Here is a 19042-nt window from a genome sequence, read left to right as displayed (position 1 = left end):
AATCCAAGTCCAATATGAAGCATATCCGTATGGTTGTAATAATATTCTTCGAAACAATCGTGGGGTAATATAACTTTGATCAGTATGTTTTGCGTCGTATACTTTTCAAGATGTAAACCTTCGGTAGTTATCGTAAGACAAACGGTATTCATGTTATTATACAATTATTCAAACAGAGCTTTAAACTTGTTTGAATGTTTTGATCGAGCAGAAAAAAGCATTACTTATAACTAGCTTATTATCCTTTAATGAAATCAATTAGTTTTTAATAATATTTAAGTTTAAATAATTTATTCGCTTAATTGCATCTTTTGTAATTCTTGTGAATAAAATGAACCCAAGATTTCTTCTCCATGTAAATCATATAACTTATAAGTCCAGGGTACCGTATCCACTACATCAACAATTTTAAAAAGTTCATCAGTCCATCTCTTTGTATAACCTTTCTCAAAATGGCTTTTCCATCTGTATATTCTTACATCATCAACTTTGAACTTGGGTTTTTTCAAATTAATCTTCTTTTCATATTCTAATTTTGTAAATGTTTCTGACGGTTTTGATTTTGTCGATGAATGTACCGCATTATTGTAATTGACCAACGTCACTTTTATTGGTATACAGGATGTGTTGGTGATAGTGCTGGTGATAGTGTTGGTGATAGTTGTTACGGGGTCCTCACCGATCTCCTGGTCTCGGTAAACCTCCGAACCCCGAGAGGAACCCCGGCAGAAAAATATATTACCCTGTGTTGAAAACAATCGTGAAACCACACCAATGATTATAAATGAACAAAACTTGTATTATAAATCACACACAGGTAATACGGTACAGCAAATGGCCATTGAGAGTGCACTCTATATACAGACTTGGCATTTAATATGGAATATTTTTTTTGTGGGGGTGAACTTACTTTTCAAGATGTCTTAGAACCAAAAGTTCATTGGAATTATGTTGAAATTATTCTAGATTATGTTAATGTGACCTTTAAAAGAAACAAAAACCACATTTGACATTTCGAAACAAATAAATTGATCCTTGAAAGTGATGTAAACTGATATCGAACTCAATTCATGGACAGTACTGTGTTAAACTTCTGTACGTTTTCCAGAAGTATCTCTTTATTTTGCACATTAGCCAAATTTTTTTTTAACAAAAACAAAAGTTAAATTACGACTGGGATTACGGACAGTAAAATTACAGTTCAGTACTTCGTGTAACCCCCACGAGCATTCAGGAGAGCACGTACACATTGAGGCATGCTGTTCATGAGATTTTCCAAGGTTTGGACAGGAATCGCTTGCCATGCAGTGACAATAGCCTGCTGTAATTCACGCACAGAGGTCGGCTGCTGGTCCAAGTGGTCGATTTGACGCGTTAATTCTGCCCACAAGTTCTCTATCGGATTCATATCCGGGGACATGGCAGGCTACTCCATATGCTCTACACCACGGTCAGCAAGAAAGTGTTGGATCATTCGAGCACGATGAGGCCATGCATTGTCATCTTGGAAGACAAAGTTTCCTCGAAAGGCTGCACGAGCAAATGGAAGCAATGTTTCTTCCAGAATGGCCCTGTACTTGAACTGGTTCAGGTTTCCATTCAGAACAACCAGGTCAGTTTTGCCCCCTGCATGAAAAGCAGCCCAAACGGTCACCCCACCACCTCCAGCTTGGACTCTTGGCACTATACAATCTTTGTTGTAGGCTTCATGCACTTGTCTGCACACTCGGACGTGGCCATCTTGACAATAGACCAGAAATCTAGACTCGTCACTGAAGATCACATGATTCCAGTGTCCTGGCTGCCATTGACGGTGCTCTCTGGCCCACTGCAATCGGCCCTGGTGGTGTTGTCTGGTCAGACGTCGCTTTCTCAGGGGATGTCTGGCACGATAGCCTGCTTGAACCAGTCGTTGGTCGACTAGCCTTCTGGATACAGGCACATTTGTCAGTTGCTGCCACTCAGCCCTAAGCCGATTAGCTGACTTGGTATGGCCATTGCAGACTAACCGGTGCAGCTGGCGATCATCCCTCCTTGTGGTTCTGCGGGGACGTCCTGGCCTCGGTATTGGAGTAGGGACACCCCTCTGAGCATTTCGTTTCAGGATCTTTGACACCTGACCTTGAAAGATGCCATACTGCCGAGCAATAGCACGCTCTTTCATGCTGTAATTTCGTAAAGCCACCACTCCATGACAAACAGCATTGTCGAGTTGACGGAACATCTCCAGAGGAAGCGGCAATAACTTTTGGAGACGTGCAGCAGTTGTTTTCCACTAATACAGAACGCAACAACCATTGTATACCCGACTGTGAAGCCAATCGTCAAATGCACCTGTCCGTACATTTTGCCACGCCACCTGTGATATAATCCTGTTGTTGACTTCTTGCTGCGACAGACAATCAGTGACATGGTTGTTTTAACAAATAAATCACCAAAGTGTAAAAGAAACTCACCAGATTGATATACTGAGTTAAGAAAGTAAACCCAAGTCAAGAAAAAAAAAAATTCCATATTAAATGCCAAGTCTGTATATCTTATATAAAGTCAAGTGACTCACTGCTCTGCCAGCAAATGATCGGACACTCCTCAATGTCTCTATGACGAAATCCGGTCGAAGCCCGAATCTCGCTCTCAAGTCGATATCCGAAGCGTGTACAGTGGGCAAGGGTGCTCTTCCCGCCAAACTGTACAATGGGACCCTCCAGAGGCGCACCTTCACCGCTCCCTCAGCAAACCGCAACGTAATTGGAGATGAAGCGGTCGCACCCACTCATCCCCGACAGACGTGGGATTTTGGGGGTGAAGATGTCACGAAGCAAACGTTCACCGGTGTCCGAAGCACGGGGTTCAAAATGGCTGACGGCTCTGGCTTGAGCCGATGCGACGAGGCAAGGATTCGTCGAAATCTCAGCGCCCCAAATCTGTCTTCGCAGATTTCTCCCCTCCAGCGAATATTCGTATCGCCAGATGTCCCTTCCAGGAACTCTAAATCCTCTCGCGGCTGTCGGTAAACCTGGCTCGTTACGGAGCGCTGACGTCACCGTCTTCTCCGACTTTGCATGCGCTGCCTCTTCCTCTTCACCTCATTGTCTTCTCCTTCGGTTTCCTGTTTCACTTACAGTTATCCTTTTTCACTTTTGATAACCGTTCGTGAATAATAAACCTTGTGAAACTAATAATAATACATAATATCAGAGACATGTCCAGTGGGTGAAAACCACAATAACGGAAGTCATGAATCCGTAACACTTCCCCCACCTCAAGAAAGAAAGTTTGAACACAGCGAAAACTTTCTTTGCATGCAAACTTTAACAAAAAAAAACGAAAGTAAATTCACAATCCAAATCATCAATTCCCGTGGGCAACAATTATCACATCTCAAAAAATAAAGCAACAAAATTTCACACAACCCACAGAGATTTACAAAGTTCATTCACTCTGGACAAAGCATCAGCAACGACATTGTCCCTGCCCTTTACGTGCTCAATTTCCAAGTTGAACTCCTGCAAAGCCAACTCCATCTCATCAACCTCGGATTTTTGTTTTTCATTTTTTGAATGAAGGTTAAGGGGTTGATCAAAAATCCAAAGTTAAGCAACTCGATAGCACTTTTTTCCGGGAGGCCAAGCCGAGTATTCACGACATGGCCGCCTTTAGGAATGTGGCATTCACGGTTAGTCCGGGGAGGAAAGTTCACTACATGGACGCCTTCAGGAACATGGAGTTCACGGTTAGTGCGTGCAGGAAAGTTCACTACCTGGACGCCTTTAGGAACGTGGCGTTCACGGTTAGTCCGTGTAGGAATCTGGGCTCCGCGGCTACGCCGCATTCAGTGCTTTGACTTCTCTGGACTCCTAATAATTACGGTGGGACCACTTGTCACAGTAGTCACCTGACTGGCGGTCTCCTTCTCGGCCACTGCTCTGATAATCCTTCCTTCGGGAGCCGTCATAACCCTGGAAGCCCCCATAATAATATCGATTGCGGCCACCACCACTACTATTCCGTGGTCCTTTTCTGTAGCCCCCTCGACCCCTAGGAAATGCCTTCCCTACTGTGATGGTCCGACCTTCCAACTCCTTGCTATTCAGATCCTTTTCTGCCTCTCCGGCGTCATTGGAGTTTTCAAATGTGACAAAGCCAAACCCTCTCGACCTTCGTGTCTCCCTGTCTTTTATCAGCAGCACTTCCAAAAGCGGTCCATATTTGCTGAAGGCAGACTCCAAAACATCTTCCTTTGTTTTGAAGTTCAGTCCACCTACAAATAACTTGCTAAACTTGTCGCCATCCCTAACTGGTGTGGTGTTATTTTCCCTACTGGGTTTTTTTAACGACCATCGGGTTACCATAAACTTGACCCCCCGGCCAAATCATTCCCGATAACAACAGATACTCCCTCTACAGGAAGCGTGGCTTGTAAACCTACGGTGACCGGCCCTGACACCAAATCGGACTCCAAATGGATGACGTGAAGTGGAGCACTAACACAGCCACCAATCCCCTGTAAACGAACACTATCCCCAGTTGCCGTCTCCTTGGACCATGGCAAGATGCCTTCCAGCATTAAAGATTGATGTGCTCCTGTGTCCCTCAATACCCTAACAGGTTTCCGGGTAGTTGGGTCTCCATCCAGTGACACAAACCCCTTTGAAATAAATGGTTGGTAACCCTTTTGAGGGCGATTTCTCACACTGGCCATTGCATTCGGAGTTGTACTAGTCGAACTCCGCTCCTGATTTTCCTTTCCCAGAGCATGACAGTGGGACATCAAGTGTCCAGGTTTATGGCAAAAAGCGCAAGTAGGCCCGGAGGAGAACCTCGTGGTCTGCCAAGGCATGGGGGCGGCGGTCTGCCTCGAGCCCCCCGGACGATAGCTCTGTCTTGGAACCACAGTCTTCTGATTTCTAGAAGTCGTGGTATCAGAGTGGTCCTCATTTTCATCTCGAGGCCGCCCCCCTGAATCTTCGTTCTCCGCACCAGATGTATCATAACTCTCCGTGCGAACTCTAGGTGGGAAGTTAGGTTTATGGAACCTCATCCTGTGTGTTAAGGCATAGTCATCTGCCATGGTTGCTGCCTCATACAACTTTGGTACTTTCCTTTCCTCCAGATGTACCTTAATGTCCTCGTGGATGCACTGTTGGAATTCCTCCACCAGGATCAATTGTCGCAATAGTTCGAAGTCTTTCCCAACTCCTCTTGAATCACACCACCGATCAAACACGGTTTATTTCATTCTGGCAAACTCCACATGGGTCTCATTCTCCCTCTTCCTGGCGTTCCGGATTTTTTGCCGGTAAGCTTCAGGGACCAATTCATAGGCTTTGAGAATGGTTTTCTTCACTATCTCATAATCTGCACATTGCTCAATCGGTAAAGCTGAATAAACATCTTGAGCTTTACCTACCAGAACACTTTGTACTAATACGGTCCAGGACTCCTCCAGCCATTTTAGCATTTGAGCCACTTTCTCAAAGTGTAAAAAAAACTTGGCTACCTCCTTTTCATTGAAGGGTGGAACCAGCCTCACATGTCTGCCAACATCCCAGGTGTTCTGGCTAGGTCTCAAACGAGTCAGCATGGATGGTACCTCTCCCCGTTCTCTCATTAACTCCAGCTCCTTGACTTTAATTTCCTGCTGACGCCCCAATTCACGGTCCTTTGACTCCCTTTCGGCTTTTCTCTCCTCTGCTTCGAGTTCTCTTTCCACTATCCTTACCTCTGCTTTTTTCTCTTCTAACCTTTCCTGGCTCTTCAATTGCATCTCCGTTTATTGGAGCTCCACACTTTCTTGTTCTTCTGGTAACCAATCCAAGGCTCCCTCTCTCCATGTTCCTAGTTCCACCATAGATTCTATCACCACTATCTTCATCTCTGTTTTCTTCATTTTAGCTCGGACCTCCAAGCTAAAATGTTTGCCCAATATGAAGAGTTCCGATTTTAGTAATGCTCGGAACTGTGCCTCACTAGGGGTCGCTGTAAACTTCTCTGCATCAAACTCCATGGTGACTATCCGTTAACACCTGTTAACCTTCACAAAAGAAATTTTTAAAAAACAAAATTTTGTTTTTTAAAAAATTTGGGAATGTTGGAAAAATATTCCAAAATTGGAAAATTTGGGAATGCTAGGGAATTCTATCCCGGACTAAATTTAGGGAATTTTAGATCCCGGACGAAGACCCAATTGTCAATTGGAGTCAATTGGGCGAGCCCCCAATTTCTGTTACGGGGTCCTCACCGATCTCCTGGTCTCGGTAAACCTCCGAACCCCGAGAGGAACCCTGGCAGAAAAATATATTACCCTGTGTTGAAAATCAATCGTGAAACCACACCAATGATTATAAATGAACAAACTTGTATTATAAATCACACACAGGTAATACGGTACAGCAAATGGCCATTGAGAGTGCACTCTATATATATCTTATATAAAGTCAAGTGACTCACTGCTCTGCCAGCAAATGATCGGACACTCCTCAATGTCTCTATGACGAAATCTGGTCGAAGCCCGAATCTCGCTCTCCAGTCGATATCCGAAGCGTGTACAGTGGGCAAGGGTGCTCTTCCCGCCAAACTGTACAACGGCGCCCTCCAGAGGCGCACCTTCACCGCTCCCTCAGCAAACCGCAACGTAATTGGAGACAAAGCGGTCGCACCCACTCATCCCCGACAGACGTGGGATGTTGGGGGTGAAGATGTCATGAAGCAAACGTTCACCGGTGTCCGAAGCACGGGATTCAAAATGGCTGACGGCTCTGGCTTGAGCCGATGCGACGAGGCAAGGATTCGTCGGAATCTCAGCGCCCCAAATCTGTCTTCGCAGATTTCTCCCCTCCAGCGAATATTCGTATCGCCGGATGTCCCTTCCAGGAACTCAAAATCCCCTCGCGGCTGTCGGTAAACCTGGCTCGTTACGGAGTGCTGACGTCACCGTCTTCTCCGACTTTGCGCGCGCTGCCTCTTCCTCTTCACCTCATTGTCTTCTCCTTCGGTTTCCTGTTTCACTTACAGTTATCCTTTTTAACTTTTGATAACCGTTCGTGAATAATAAACCTTGTGAAACTAATAATAATACATAATATTAGAAACATGTCCAGTGGGTGAAAACCACAATAACGGAAGTCACAAATCCGTAACATAGTGTTGGTGATAGTGTTGGTGATAGTGCTAGTCTTTGGTCTGGTACACTTCACGATGTGGTGGCCATCTTGGAAACAAATATCAAAAAATTATTTGGTCTGGTCGACTTCACGAAGTCGCGGCCATATTGGAAAAAAAGAATCTGGAAAATATCAAATAGTATGGCGCCCCTCCTATTTTTGAAAAGCCTGGATGATGAATGAATGATCGTTTTTTTAAGGCCATTTTTCCCTGCTAGAGTGGGGGTTAGCCTTGCGGGCCCCATGACAATCATGGTTCCCTGTTTGAGGCAATGTTTTTATGGCTGGATTCCCTTCCTGACGCCAGCCCTTGGTCACGCTCTTACGATGCACAGGGATGCAGTGTACCTATTCTGAATCGGGGTACACACCGTGGTCATTCACCCCAGCAAGCTGGTACTCAATTTGCCGACCTTGGAGGGATGACAGGCTGAGTCAACCCCCCTGGCGTTAATTCAGCGAACGACCAGGATTCGAACCCAGGATCCTAGGATCCCAAGCGGGCACCCTGACCGCTAAGCCAACGCCAGGCTTATAAACTAATAATTTATTTGACTTGGCCTAATGATTCTGCACCTACTGCACCTCTGGATGATAACAAACATGTTGAAAAACTATTTATATTCCTTTTTTATCTGAAAGGTCATCCCACAAAGTAATTCAAGTAATTTGCACAAAATAACTTATTAATATCCATGGCGTTGGAAATACTGTGGCTATGTTGTGGAGAATCAGGGAGGAATTAACACCTCTATTGTTCTTACTGTTTTGCTTACGAGTCCATCCACCTTCGATATATACTCCACATCGACTTATCTATGAATGAAGGAAAGAAAAATGGGGAAATTAGCCAATTCGATTTGTCCTCATTGACTTGTAGACCAAAAACTACTGTACCTGGCAATGCAGATTACTACACATGATACGTATGAGTATTTCAGTTTAATTTGATTCCAAAGATCACACTGCTCCAAGTTTTATTCATTTTTACATTCAAAAACATTTACATATTTTCTGCTTTCAGGCTCATTTTATTTTATTATAATCCACTAATGGTGCATATATGAGCCTTAAAATACCGAATGCATTCTTTACACTCAGTTTGCTAGTCTTTCTCACCATTGGATAAAATTGTAAAATTACAGAATTATTTGTATCATAAGTTTTACAACAAACAGTTACAACATAATGATCACACTCTGTTATTTAATTATTAATCGGTGCAGACATCTTCATTACTAAAAGTAGCAGTGTCCCATCAGTGTGTGTGTGTGTGTCACACTTTATTCTAAAGGGTTCATTCTGTCATAAAGTAATTAAAATGCTACTGTTGGAAGGCTAATAATCGATTTACTTAGGAACAAAAATTTAAAGGTCATAAATGTCATGTCCATTTCATCATAAAAAATGCCTTTCTGCAGGACTTGGATCTTAATGTAGTTGATCTAACGGTATCATTTTTATTATTCTACGACAGCAGAACCTTTTAGAATAATTGGTGTTGGGCACAGAAGGAGCACACAAAATCATACATACTAATACTTCTTGAAGTATTTTAAAAATATATAAAAGTACACGGACGAAGCACACAAATAACAAGAACGGCACTCAGTAGAGCCACCAGGCGGACCGGTTTACATTTTGTATCCCGCTGTTATCCGGATCTAGACCTTCACCAAAATCGAATCAATTTGTTCTTGTAACACACCCAAACTGTCCACCAATTTCCATCTGAATCCATCCACAAAGTTTTGAAATATCATGCCATGTATCGTTTTTAGCCCTATTTCTCAATGGTGAAGAAACACTTAGAAAACTAAAAAAATTCTCGGATCTGGATCTCCACCAAATTCTAATCAATTCTTCCTTGTCACACAACTAACCGGTCCAACAAGTTTAGTCTGAATACGTCCACAACGTTTTGACATATCCTGCTCACAAACAAACCTACAAACTGTTGGATACTGCAAAACCCTTTGGTATTAGGCCCCATCAAAAAGTATTATCTTATCACCCTCGCACGCATCACTTTTGGTGGAATTCCGATTTGTTTTTGTTTTTTTGATCGTCTTTTCGGTCTTTTTTTGCTCGAAAAGCGGACGATTCCTTCCGAATAACAACGAACGATTCCTTTCGCACTCCGGAAGTCAACGGATCGATAGTTTTTACTTTATGCGCATGCGCAGTTACCACAATGACTGTTCGATCATTTGTGTGTGAGGTGCTCAGCGAGGCCCGTGACGCTCCGTTTGTTGCATTGTGTTTGCTTTTTCTTCTGAACTATATTGAACTTCTTCAGCACAATGCCTCTAATTGTCATGCAAATAACGAGGGGAGTGAATGTTTTGAAGGACTGGTTCACTAAAAACATCCCTGGAAATACTACTGTGAATGAATTGTTTATGGCTTTCAAATCGGGCGAGATCGGAGGAGGAGAGCCTGTGGGAGGAGACGAGTCCCTGATGGCACGTACTGCTGTTCTATCTTGTTAGCCTGCGTCCATGCGGCCTAGGCTTGGCCGGGCTCGCCAAAGATTTTTATAATTAGTTTTTGGTAGATTTGGGAATTTTACGATATATATTTAAAAACAATTTGTCGTTTGAGGTGGGACTGTCGGGATGTCATCAAATATATATCTACCCAAATGTTCTAAGTAGGCTCGGCCAAGAAGGGGCCTAGCTTGCTATGCTAGGCCTACTTTATAGTACTACAGACATTGGTGTCGCCAGGACTCGAGAGCCTTCTCTCAGCAGAGCGCTAGCTAGGGCTACCATAAACTTATTTTTGCTGCATGTCCAAGCCAGAGCATACTCCCATGGTCATGCGGTGTGAGTCAGGCCTAGTGATGGTCAATGATTTCATTTTTTTTCTCCAATGGTACGTCTTTCATTGCAGCAAAGGGGTAAAATTGGATAATTGTCATCTCTGGAACAATCAAAGACAGCCATGGCCAGAAGCATGTTGGGTAAATGCATCATGTGACCTAGTTGAGCTAGGCCGAGGGAAATATGCTTGCTTGGGCAAGGTCGGCGGAGAGCCATTTCACAGTTTCTCAGCAGAACTGCTTCTTTGTGCTGAGCTGGCAAAAACATGTTTTATCTGTGATTTGACCTTGTGCAACAATGTGAAGCCAAGGTTCGCTATATCAGCATGCATGTGTTCTTTTTCTTATGTTCTAGTTTTCACTTCTGCCTCCCTGTGTAGTAAACAATTGGGTATATATTGAATGCAGTCTTGAGTGGGATTCAGAGATCTGCTTGCCTGGTATCAAGTTTTTCTATCCGTACCGACTTAATTAATAAATGGTCCTTGTCAACAAAGTGAAAGTTGTCTGTTATTTTTGATACAGGAGGACAACTACCACATATGTAAGTAAGTAAGTATTTATGTGAACTCATGTTCTGCATTTCAAGTACATACAAGCTCATTGTTGAGCCTCAAACAGTGCAGAAATAAAAATGTAAACTCGGTAAATCTTCATAGAAGCTTGAGCTGGTGCTGGAGTATTTGCAAATATTGACAGAATCGCATGGACCGCTCTATTCAAAGAGTGTATCCAAGTGCTGCACGGAGCCTCCGATGGAAGAGAGGCAACTGATTAAGGTCCTGTGGCCAGTGGAGTATGCAACGACGAGGAAACATTGCCGCACGAATGTTGAGGTTGACGTGGAGCTCATGGTCGGGTATATCCTCAAGGAACACTAGAATGACCGCTTCCCGGCTCTGCTCAATAGCCCGATGGAGTGCTTGCAGCACGGTGAAACTGTCACCCAAAAAACAAACATCAAAATCGAATGAACATCAATCACATTGACATGATAAATGTATCGATTACCAACTCTGGAACCTGGTTTGAAATACTACTCCTTTAGCGGCCCCAAGACGTTCTACCTTGTGGAGTCGCAGCCAGGGAGAGATTTTGGATCAACTTTTTCATGAACCACTCTGGCCAGGACTAACTTTACTGAAGGTGACAGGAATTTGTAATTTGTTTGGGGTGCTGCTGACGACTCAGCTACTCTGCAAAAGGCATCATGGGATCTTTGAAGTGCAACATATGAAGGACTAAGTAGGTGAATTTATCCCTTTGGGTATTCCTTTTGGTTATTCCTCCTTCATTCTTTACCCCTATCCTTTCAGCTATACTAATCCAGAGCAGCTTGATTTCCAATAAAAAATCTACTAGTGTCCAAAATAATTTCCCTCATTTGCTTTGGGGCATTAAAAAAAATGCAAATGTTACAAGTCAGGGGAATATATAGGACATACTAGAAAGGCACTCAGTAGTGAGCATACGTCCCCCTGGTTGGCCATATCACTCAATGGTGAAGAATCACTTAAAAATTCGACTATCTGGATCCGGATCCAGATCTTCACCAAAATTGAATCGATTCTTCCTTGTCATACACACAACCTGTCCAACAGGTTTAGTCCAAATCCATACAAAACCTTTTGAGATATCCTGCTATATATCGTTTTTGGCCCTATCTCCCAATGGTGAAGAATCACTTAAAAAATTGAATAATTATCATATCCAAATCGATACTCAGATCTTCACCAAAATCGAATTGAATCGTCCTTGTCAGACACCAACCGGTCCACCAAGTTTCGTCCAAATCCGTCCACAACTTTTTGAGATATCCTGCTATGTATCGTTTTTGGTCCGATCTCCCAATGGTGAAGAATCACCTAAAAAATTATACTCGCTGGATCCGAATCCAGATCTTCACCAAAATCGAAGCATTTTGTCATCGTCACATACGCTACATCTCTGCCAAATTTCGACCGAATCCGTCCACAACCTTTTGAGATATTTTGTTCATAAACGGACAGACAAACAAACAGACAGACAGGGGTGAACACATAACCTCCATCCACCTTTGGTGGTGGAGGTAACAATGTAGGACAGGGGATGGAATATGTAAATATGAGTAAACAATATGCAAATAGCACATTTTCTCTTTCTATACACTTTGGAAGACGTACTTGCGACACCAGGCATCTTTGAAGAGTGAGCGTGTCACCACCACTAGGATGCGGCGGCTCTCACGCATGGCTTGAGCAATGGCCTCAAGTCTGAAGTCACCTCCAACCTGATCACGCCCTTCAAAGTACAATCTCAATCCGCCACCTTCTTCCAATGGCTCTACATTATGAGCGATCCAACGGCCATCTTTTTGGGCGTTTACAACAAATGCATCATAGTTATAACGCAGTGCAGGCTCGTTCTGCTCCGCTACACTTTTGCCTGGCATCAGTTGATCACAGCCCAACATTCGGTGACTGAGAACAGTTGCCCAATACTCCAATCTCCAACCCTCAAGGTGGAAAAGAAGGCCTAGAACAATGAATGCAGTTACCACAAGGGTAGAAACCACAAATACCTGTAAACAAGGAGAAAAAGACACAAAATGTCAATTTTAGTACTTTTACTGTATGGGGTTAAAGGGGTTATATATATATATATATATATATATATATATATATATATATATATATATATATATATATATATATATATACAGGGTGAGTCAAAGGTAGCACCCGATTTCTAGTTATTAACAATTATTTATTATTAACAATATTAACAATATTTATTATTAACAATTATTATTAACAACAACAACATTATTAACAACAATTATTAACAACATGACATCCCAGAAAGAATCTGACAGCCGAAAAAACAGAAATCGGGCGCTACTTTTGACTCGCCCTGTATATATATTTATAGTACTTTTACTTTTACTGTATGGGGTAGCCTATATTTACAAGATTTATGTGTATGTTCAACTGACTTGAGTGATCATGTGACGTGGAAGAAATGGTTGATGACATTTTAAAGTAGCAAAATGGCCGCAGGTTGGCCATCTTGTTTCTGATTTCGAAAAAAAGGAGGTGCATATGTAAGGCATCATTCCTTATCGGTGTGCCAAGTTTGAACAAGATCGGTAAATGCATGTCCGAGAAATTGTTGAGGACTTGTTCAACATCGGGATTTTTACAACTAAAATGGCTACGAGTCGGCCATCTTTGATCAAATCGCGAAACAAAGTGATGTGCATATGTATACCACCATGTATTGTCTTGGTGCCAAGTCTGAACAAAATTGGTCCATACATGTCCGAGATATGGTTGCGGGCAGATGCACGCACGCATGGATAAGACCCAATCCTTAAGCCCCTGTTTCCGACTAAATCCAATGCAGGCTAATATAATGCAAAAATTTTTTTTAACACAGTAAGTCAATTTTACACAGTAAGTCACAATAAATCAATGTAACTTGGTGTTGGCTTAGCGGTTAGGGTGCCGGCTTGGGATACCTAGGATCCTGGGTTCGCATCCCGGGTTCGAATCCCGGTCGATCGCTGAATTAATGCCAGGGGGGTTGACTCAGCCTGTCATCCTTCCGAGGTCGGCAAATTGAGTACCAACCAGCTTTCTGGGATGAATGATCACGGTGTGTACCCCGATTTAGAATAGGTACACCGTATCCCTGCGCATCGTAAGAGGCGACTAAGGGTTGGCGTCAGGAAGGGCATCCGGCCATAAAAACATTGCCTCAAACAGGGAACCATGATTGTCATGGGGCCCGCAAGGCTAACCCCCGCTCTAGCAGGGAAATGGCCCTAAAACGATCATTCATTCATTCACAGTAAGTACTCATAAAAATGATCAAATTACCATTGGAATGTGTCATAAACAGTTATAGCTTAAAAATAAGAAAGTTACAATTAGGAGAAACAATAAATGTCAAAATATATGATCACAACTTTCCAATGAAACTTTATTTCAGAGATTATCTACATGCTGCAGGTCGGTGATGTGCTCACTCTGGGATAGTGAGCCAAAATGAATGACCAATTGATGGGTCATTGGAATGAAAGGGAAAATCTGGGCCCAAATTCATCGTTTGAATTGCATTTTGAGAACGGCAAGGAATGTTGCTTGTTGAAATGGAAGACATCGATTGTTCACTTCCTAATTTATTATTTTTACTTTTCCTGCACTTTCTGAAGTTCCACTTCCATTATCATAATTCTGATTGGGTAATTTGTACCTCCTGGTTCAATTGAGCTGTGGGGTGCATTCTGGGACCATCCTTTATTTTCACACAATCAATGATTGCTGAGAAAAGACGAAGTGGCGAGTATGAGGATGTGTTGCAGATACTGAAAAAAAAAATTTATTCCTACTTTTTCCTAATTGTATTTAAAGATAGTCTCAGAGACATGAGGCTCTATATTATGGAAGTCTAGCACAGATATCGAAAGCACTTTCTAACAGTGATTTAAGGCTCATGGAGAAGTTTATAGCTACTACTTTGTTGGTTCACCTTTTTGTTGTGGAGCTATGTTTAAACTTTATTGTCTCCACAAAAGCAAGCTAAGGCTCACGTGTCACTCCAGTTTGTTCAAGTCCGTTGTGTAGGCCATGTTGACGGACCCGGGCTCCATGTGGCGTTTCGTGTGGACCAAGAAGATAACGATGGGCTATGCTGTCTTAGCAGAGGAAATGACTGTGTATTGAAATCCTCATCATTTAACCACTCTGTATTTACCTACATGCATTATCTTTGTTTTCTTGATCATTTCACTGAAATGTATCAAGGTGAAGATTTTTTTTAATGTAAAAGGTTAATGGGAATCCAAGCAGTTGTGAAATGCAAACTATTAGGAATCATGATTTTCAAGCTTGCTTTGAACTTCTAAATGAGCTTCTAAATAAACTTTGTGCAATTATAGTAATTAACTTCATTTTAATTTAATGGGTTTCTTTCAAAGTCGTTATTCTTCATGGAAAGAGGATTTCAGAGAGATCCTAAACTCAACACATACACAACATATAAAACCTGCTTTCCCTTCAGAATAACTGGAATTTATAATGGCAAAAGGTAGAAAGAAATTCCATTCCAAAGTGCTTGTGTGTTGCCTTGTTGTAGTGTAGCAATAGTTATCACGAGTTTCGTAAATTACAAAAGACTCCGGTGCGAAACACCATATCCAGGAGTGCAAAAGCATGCAAAGCAGCTTAATTGCTTCAAATGCCTTACATGTACTCGAATGGTCTCCCATAGTGTTTGGCAGGGCAAGTTTTTATGCCTTCATGTATAAGGATGTCGGTTTAATGCTTGCGAGACATGCAGGTTGTCCGGCACAGCCCACTCTAAATGAATCACACGGTCATGGGTTCTCATCCTAACATTGTTTGTGTTACTTGAACAGGATAAGATCACATTGGTAGGCAACAAACTTGTACAATCTGGCAAGTGTTCAGAACAAATATTGACAGCAATCCCTTCCAATTCCCATAGAATCAAAGAATGAATAAATAAATGAATGAATGAATAAATAGATAGATAGATAGATAGATAGATCAATAAATCAATCAATCATACAGTCACATGAAAAAGTAAGTACACCCCAAGTAAAGTGTTGACTTTTTCAACATATTTCAACATACAGCTATTTGGTCTTCATTTCAACAATATTGATAGATAAAGGTGATATAATATAACAAGTATCATGAAACATTTACATTTTGTAGTCCATTGTATTATTTAAATAAACATAAATGCAAATTTCGCATGTGGAAAAAGTAAGTACACCCCGACATTTATCACTACTTCAAATACCTAAAATTAGAATCAGGTGCACCAGTTCAGGTGCAAATGATCAGAGCATCGTTGGAAAGGATCTTGGAGGATCCTGTCTTATTTAAACCTCAGACATTTAGTTTGGTTTGCTCTTTGTTGTTGAAGTGTGCGGCGTCACCATGCGTAGATCAAAAGAGCTCTCTGAGGCCTTCAGAAAGAAGGTTATAGATGCCGACGAGTCTGGGAAGGGATTTAAAAAGATCTCCAAACAATTTGAAATCAATCATTCGACTGTCCGGAAGATCATCTACAAGTGGAGAAGATTCCAAACAACTGCCAACTTGTTCAGGCCAGGCCGCGCCAGCAAGTTCAGCCCGAGAGCAGACCGCAAGATGCTGAAAGAAGTCTCTAAGAGCCCCAGAATGTCATCACGGGACCTACAGGTAGCTCTTGTCACTGTTGATGTCAAAGTGCACGAGTCTACCATTAGAAAGAGGCTGCACAAATTTGATCTACATGGGAGGTGTGCCAGGAGGAAACCTTTGCTGTCCAGAAAGAACATCAGGGCAGACTAAAGTTTGCCAATGAACACCTCGGCAAAGTCCAACACTTCTGGAACAATGTGCTCTGGACAGATGAGTCAAAGGTAGAGCTATTTGGCCACAGTACCAGAAGACATGTTTGGCGAAAACCAAAGACAGCATTTGACCACAAGAACCTGATACCAACTGTAAAGCATGGTGGTGGAAATATTATGGTTTGGGGCAGCTTTGCTGCATCAGGGCCTGGGCAGCTCACCATCATAGAATCCACTATGAATACTTCATTGTACCAGAGGGTGCTTGAGGATAATGTGAGGCCATCTATCGGAAAGTTGAAGCTCAACCAAAGGTGGACCTTGCAACATGACAATGACCCTAAACATACCAGTAAATCCACCAAGGAATGGCTGAAAAGAAAGAAATGGAGGGTTCTGGAATGGCCAAGTCAAAGCTAAATCCCTTCGAGATGTGGGGGGATTTGAAATGAGCTGTGCATGCAAGAAACCCCTCAAACATCGCACAGCTGAAAGAATTCTGCATGGAGGAGTGAGCAAAAGTTTCCCCCAGTCGATGTCAGAGACTGGTAGACAGTTATAAGAAACGCCTACTTGAGGTTGTTTCTGCCAAAGGGGGCAATACCACCTATTAGAGCCAAGGGTGTACTTACGTTTTCCACATGCGAAATTTGCATTTATGTTTATTTAAATTATACAATGGACTACAAAATGTAAATGTTTCATGATATTTGTTATATTATATCACCTTTATCTATCAATATTGTTGAAATGAAGATCAAATACCTGTATGTTGAAATATGTTGAAAAAGTCAAAACTTTACATGGGGTGTACTTACTTTTTCACGTGACTGTACATACATACATACATACATACATATCGATTCATCTATCTTGAGTTTAGCATCACACCCAAGTTACCTGGAAGAAAGGTGCATTGTCTTTGCAAGGAGAAGTATCGAACTGCAGTATTGACCAGTTATAATACTGCAATGGGGTTTTGCAGCGGTAGTCCAAATGAAGGTGATCAATCTTCACACTGCTTTCATTCCGAAGCCACTCGACAAACCAAGACAAGCTGTCACAAGTGCATTCAAATGGGTTCTTGTCCAGAGAGAGTTCCATTAAGTGTAAAATAACTGATGCAAAAACATTAGGCTCCACAGCTGTAAATTGATTCTTGTGCAAGTCTAGATGGCGTATTGACGACAGTGGTGAAAACACACCATCAGGTAATATGTCGAGAAGGTTGAGACTCAAGTCAAGGCTCTTGAGACTTGAAAGCCCTGCAAAGGCCTGTAATGGGATCTCGTCAAAGCCATTGGATTGGAGCTGAAGCTCCTCGAGTTTAGTGAGGCCTCGGAGGAAAAACACTGGCCCGTGAGGCAGATTGTTATGCTTCCACAAGCGAGCCAGATTGTTGTGACTAAGCAGAAGAACCTTAAGGCTTTGCAGAGAATCCAACGTTACATCTGCCAAGTTATTCATGTTATTATGACTAAGATCAAGGAATGTAAGATCCGGGAGATTGAATGGGAAAGTGTACAAGCTGTTTAGGTGTGTATTCGAAAGCATTAAGTGTTTTAGGGTTGGTGTTGATGAAAAAGCTCCATCTGAAAGCGAAATTCTAGGGTTGTACGACAGATATATCTCACTGATGTTGTTCAGCCCTTTAAATTCAGACCCCCGGAAGTTGTGTCTGATTTTGTTCAGGCCCAGGTTAAGCTTACGAAGCACAGGGAAATGAGACATGGCTCTCGGTTTCAGCATTGTGATACCCATGTGACTGAGGTCAAGATGGAGAAGTGGAGACATGGCAAGTGAAGCGAATGTCTGTTCAGTTATAATATTTAGCTGCTCAGTTGCATTCCTTAGATACAGGTACTGTAAGCTTCTGAGACCTTCAAACATCATATCAGTAATGGTACTCAAACGGTTATTGCTGAGATCTAGGTACTCCAGGTGATGTAGCCAGGAGAAAGAGCTGCCTTCAACTGTTGTGAGCCCATTATTTGAAATGCATAACTTTTGCAGCTTTGAGTAATTGAGGCCTTGAAAAGTCACTTTGTCTACAATGTTGAGGCCGACGCCTTTCAAGTATAAAATCGTCAGAGTGCTGATTTCCAGTTGTGCAGTAAGATTAGATACTCCAACAGGACCAAGAGGACAATGGTCTAGTATCAGCATTTCAATATTGACATCTTTGAAACATCCGTCTTCAAACTGTAGAATAAAAACATTTTTTAAAATTCAAATAGAGTATTAAATATCGGTATATCTGCATGTACACTTATTATATAGTACACTTTGCTCATTTCTTTATAAATCCACACAAGTGGTGAAAATATTTATTAAATAATCCAGCATCTTGGCACCTCTCCATATCATACTAAAATACACCATTTGTGTCTGTCTGTCTGTCTGATGAATTTTTGACGCCAATGCATTCTGTCGTTACTTATCCAATCTCAACCAAACTTGACAGGATGACCAAGGGCTACATAATGAAGGTTGTAGCGCATTCATTTGCCCCCCACCCCCAGGGGGTTTTCTCCCCCGAGCGGCTTTTCTCCACCATTGCCGTCAATGGGTTGCGTGTTGAGTTGTATAGCCCTATTAAGTTAGCTTTATCATGGCGTTTTTCCAAAGAAGCTTTTAATAATTAAAAAAAAATAATAACCGCATATTATTAATGTTATGACAAAACAATATTAATACTAATAATGT

General features: G+C 42.0%; 1 protein-coding gene across 1 annotated transcript in view; it reads right to left on the bottom strand.

Annotated features, from left to right (window-relative positions):
- Positions 1–8031: 8031 nt before the first annotated feature.
- Positions 8032–19042, bottom strand: part of LOC137418914 (toll-like receptor 5) — a 140923-nt gene continuing 129912 nt past the window's right edge. Inside the window, exons 5-6 of the mRNA XM_078783485.1 lie at positions 12150–12547; positions 8032–10926 (exon numbers count right to left, since the gene is read on the bottom strand). Coding sequence (XP_078639611.1) covers positions 10707–10926; positions 12150–12547 — 618 coding nt within the window. The 3' untranslated portion in view covers positions 8032–10706. The remainder of the gene's footprint in view (positions 10927–12149; positions 12548–19042) is intronic.

Source organism: Myxine glutinosa, chromosome 8, assembly GCF_964187855.1.
Source record: "Myxine glutinosa chromosome 8, kmMyxGlut1.1, whole genome shotgun sequence".
NCBI classification, from domain to species: Eukaryota; Metazoa; Chordata; class Myxini; order Myxiniformes; family Myxinidae; genus Myxine; species Myxine glutinosa.
The sequence above is the reverse complement of the archived record's forward strand: the minus strand, read 5'-3'. Positions and strand labels throughout refer to the sequence as shown.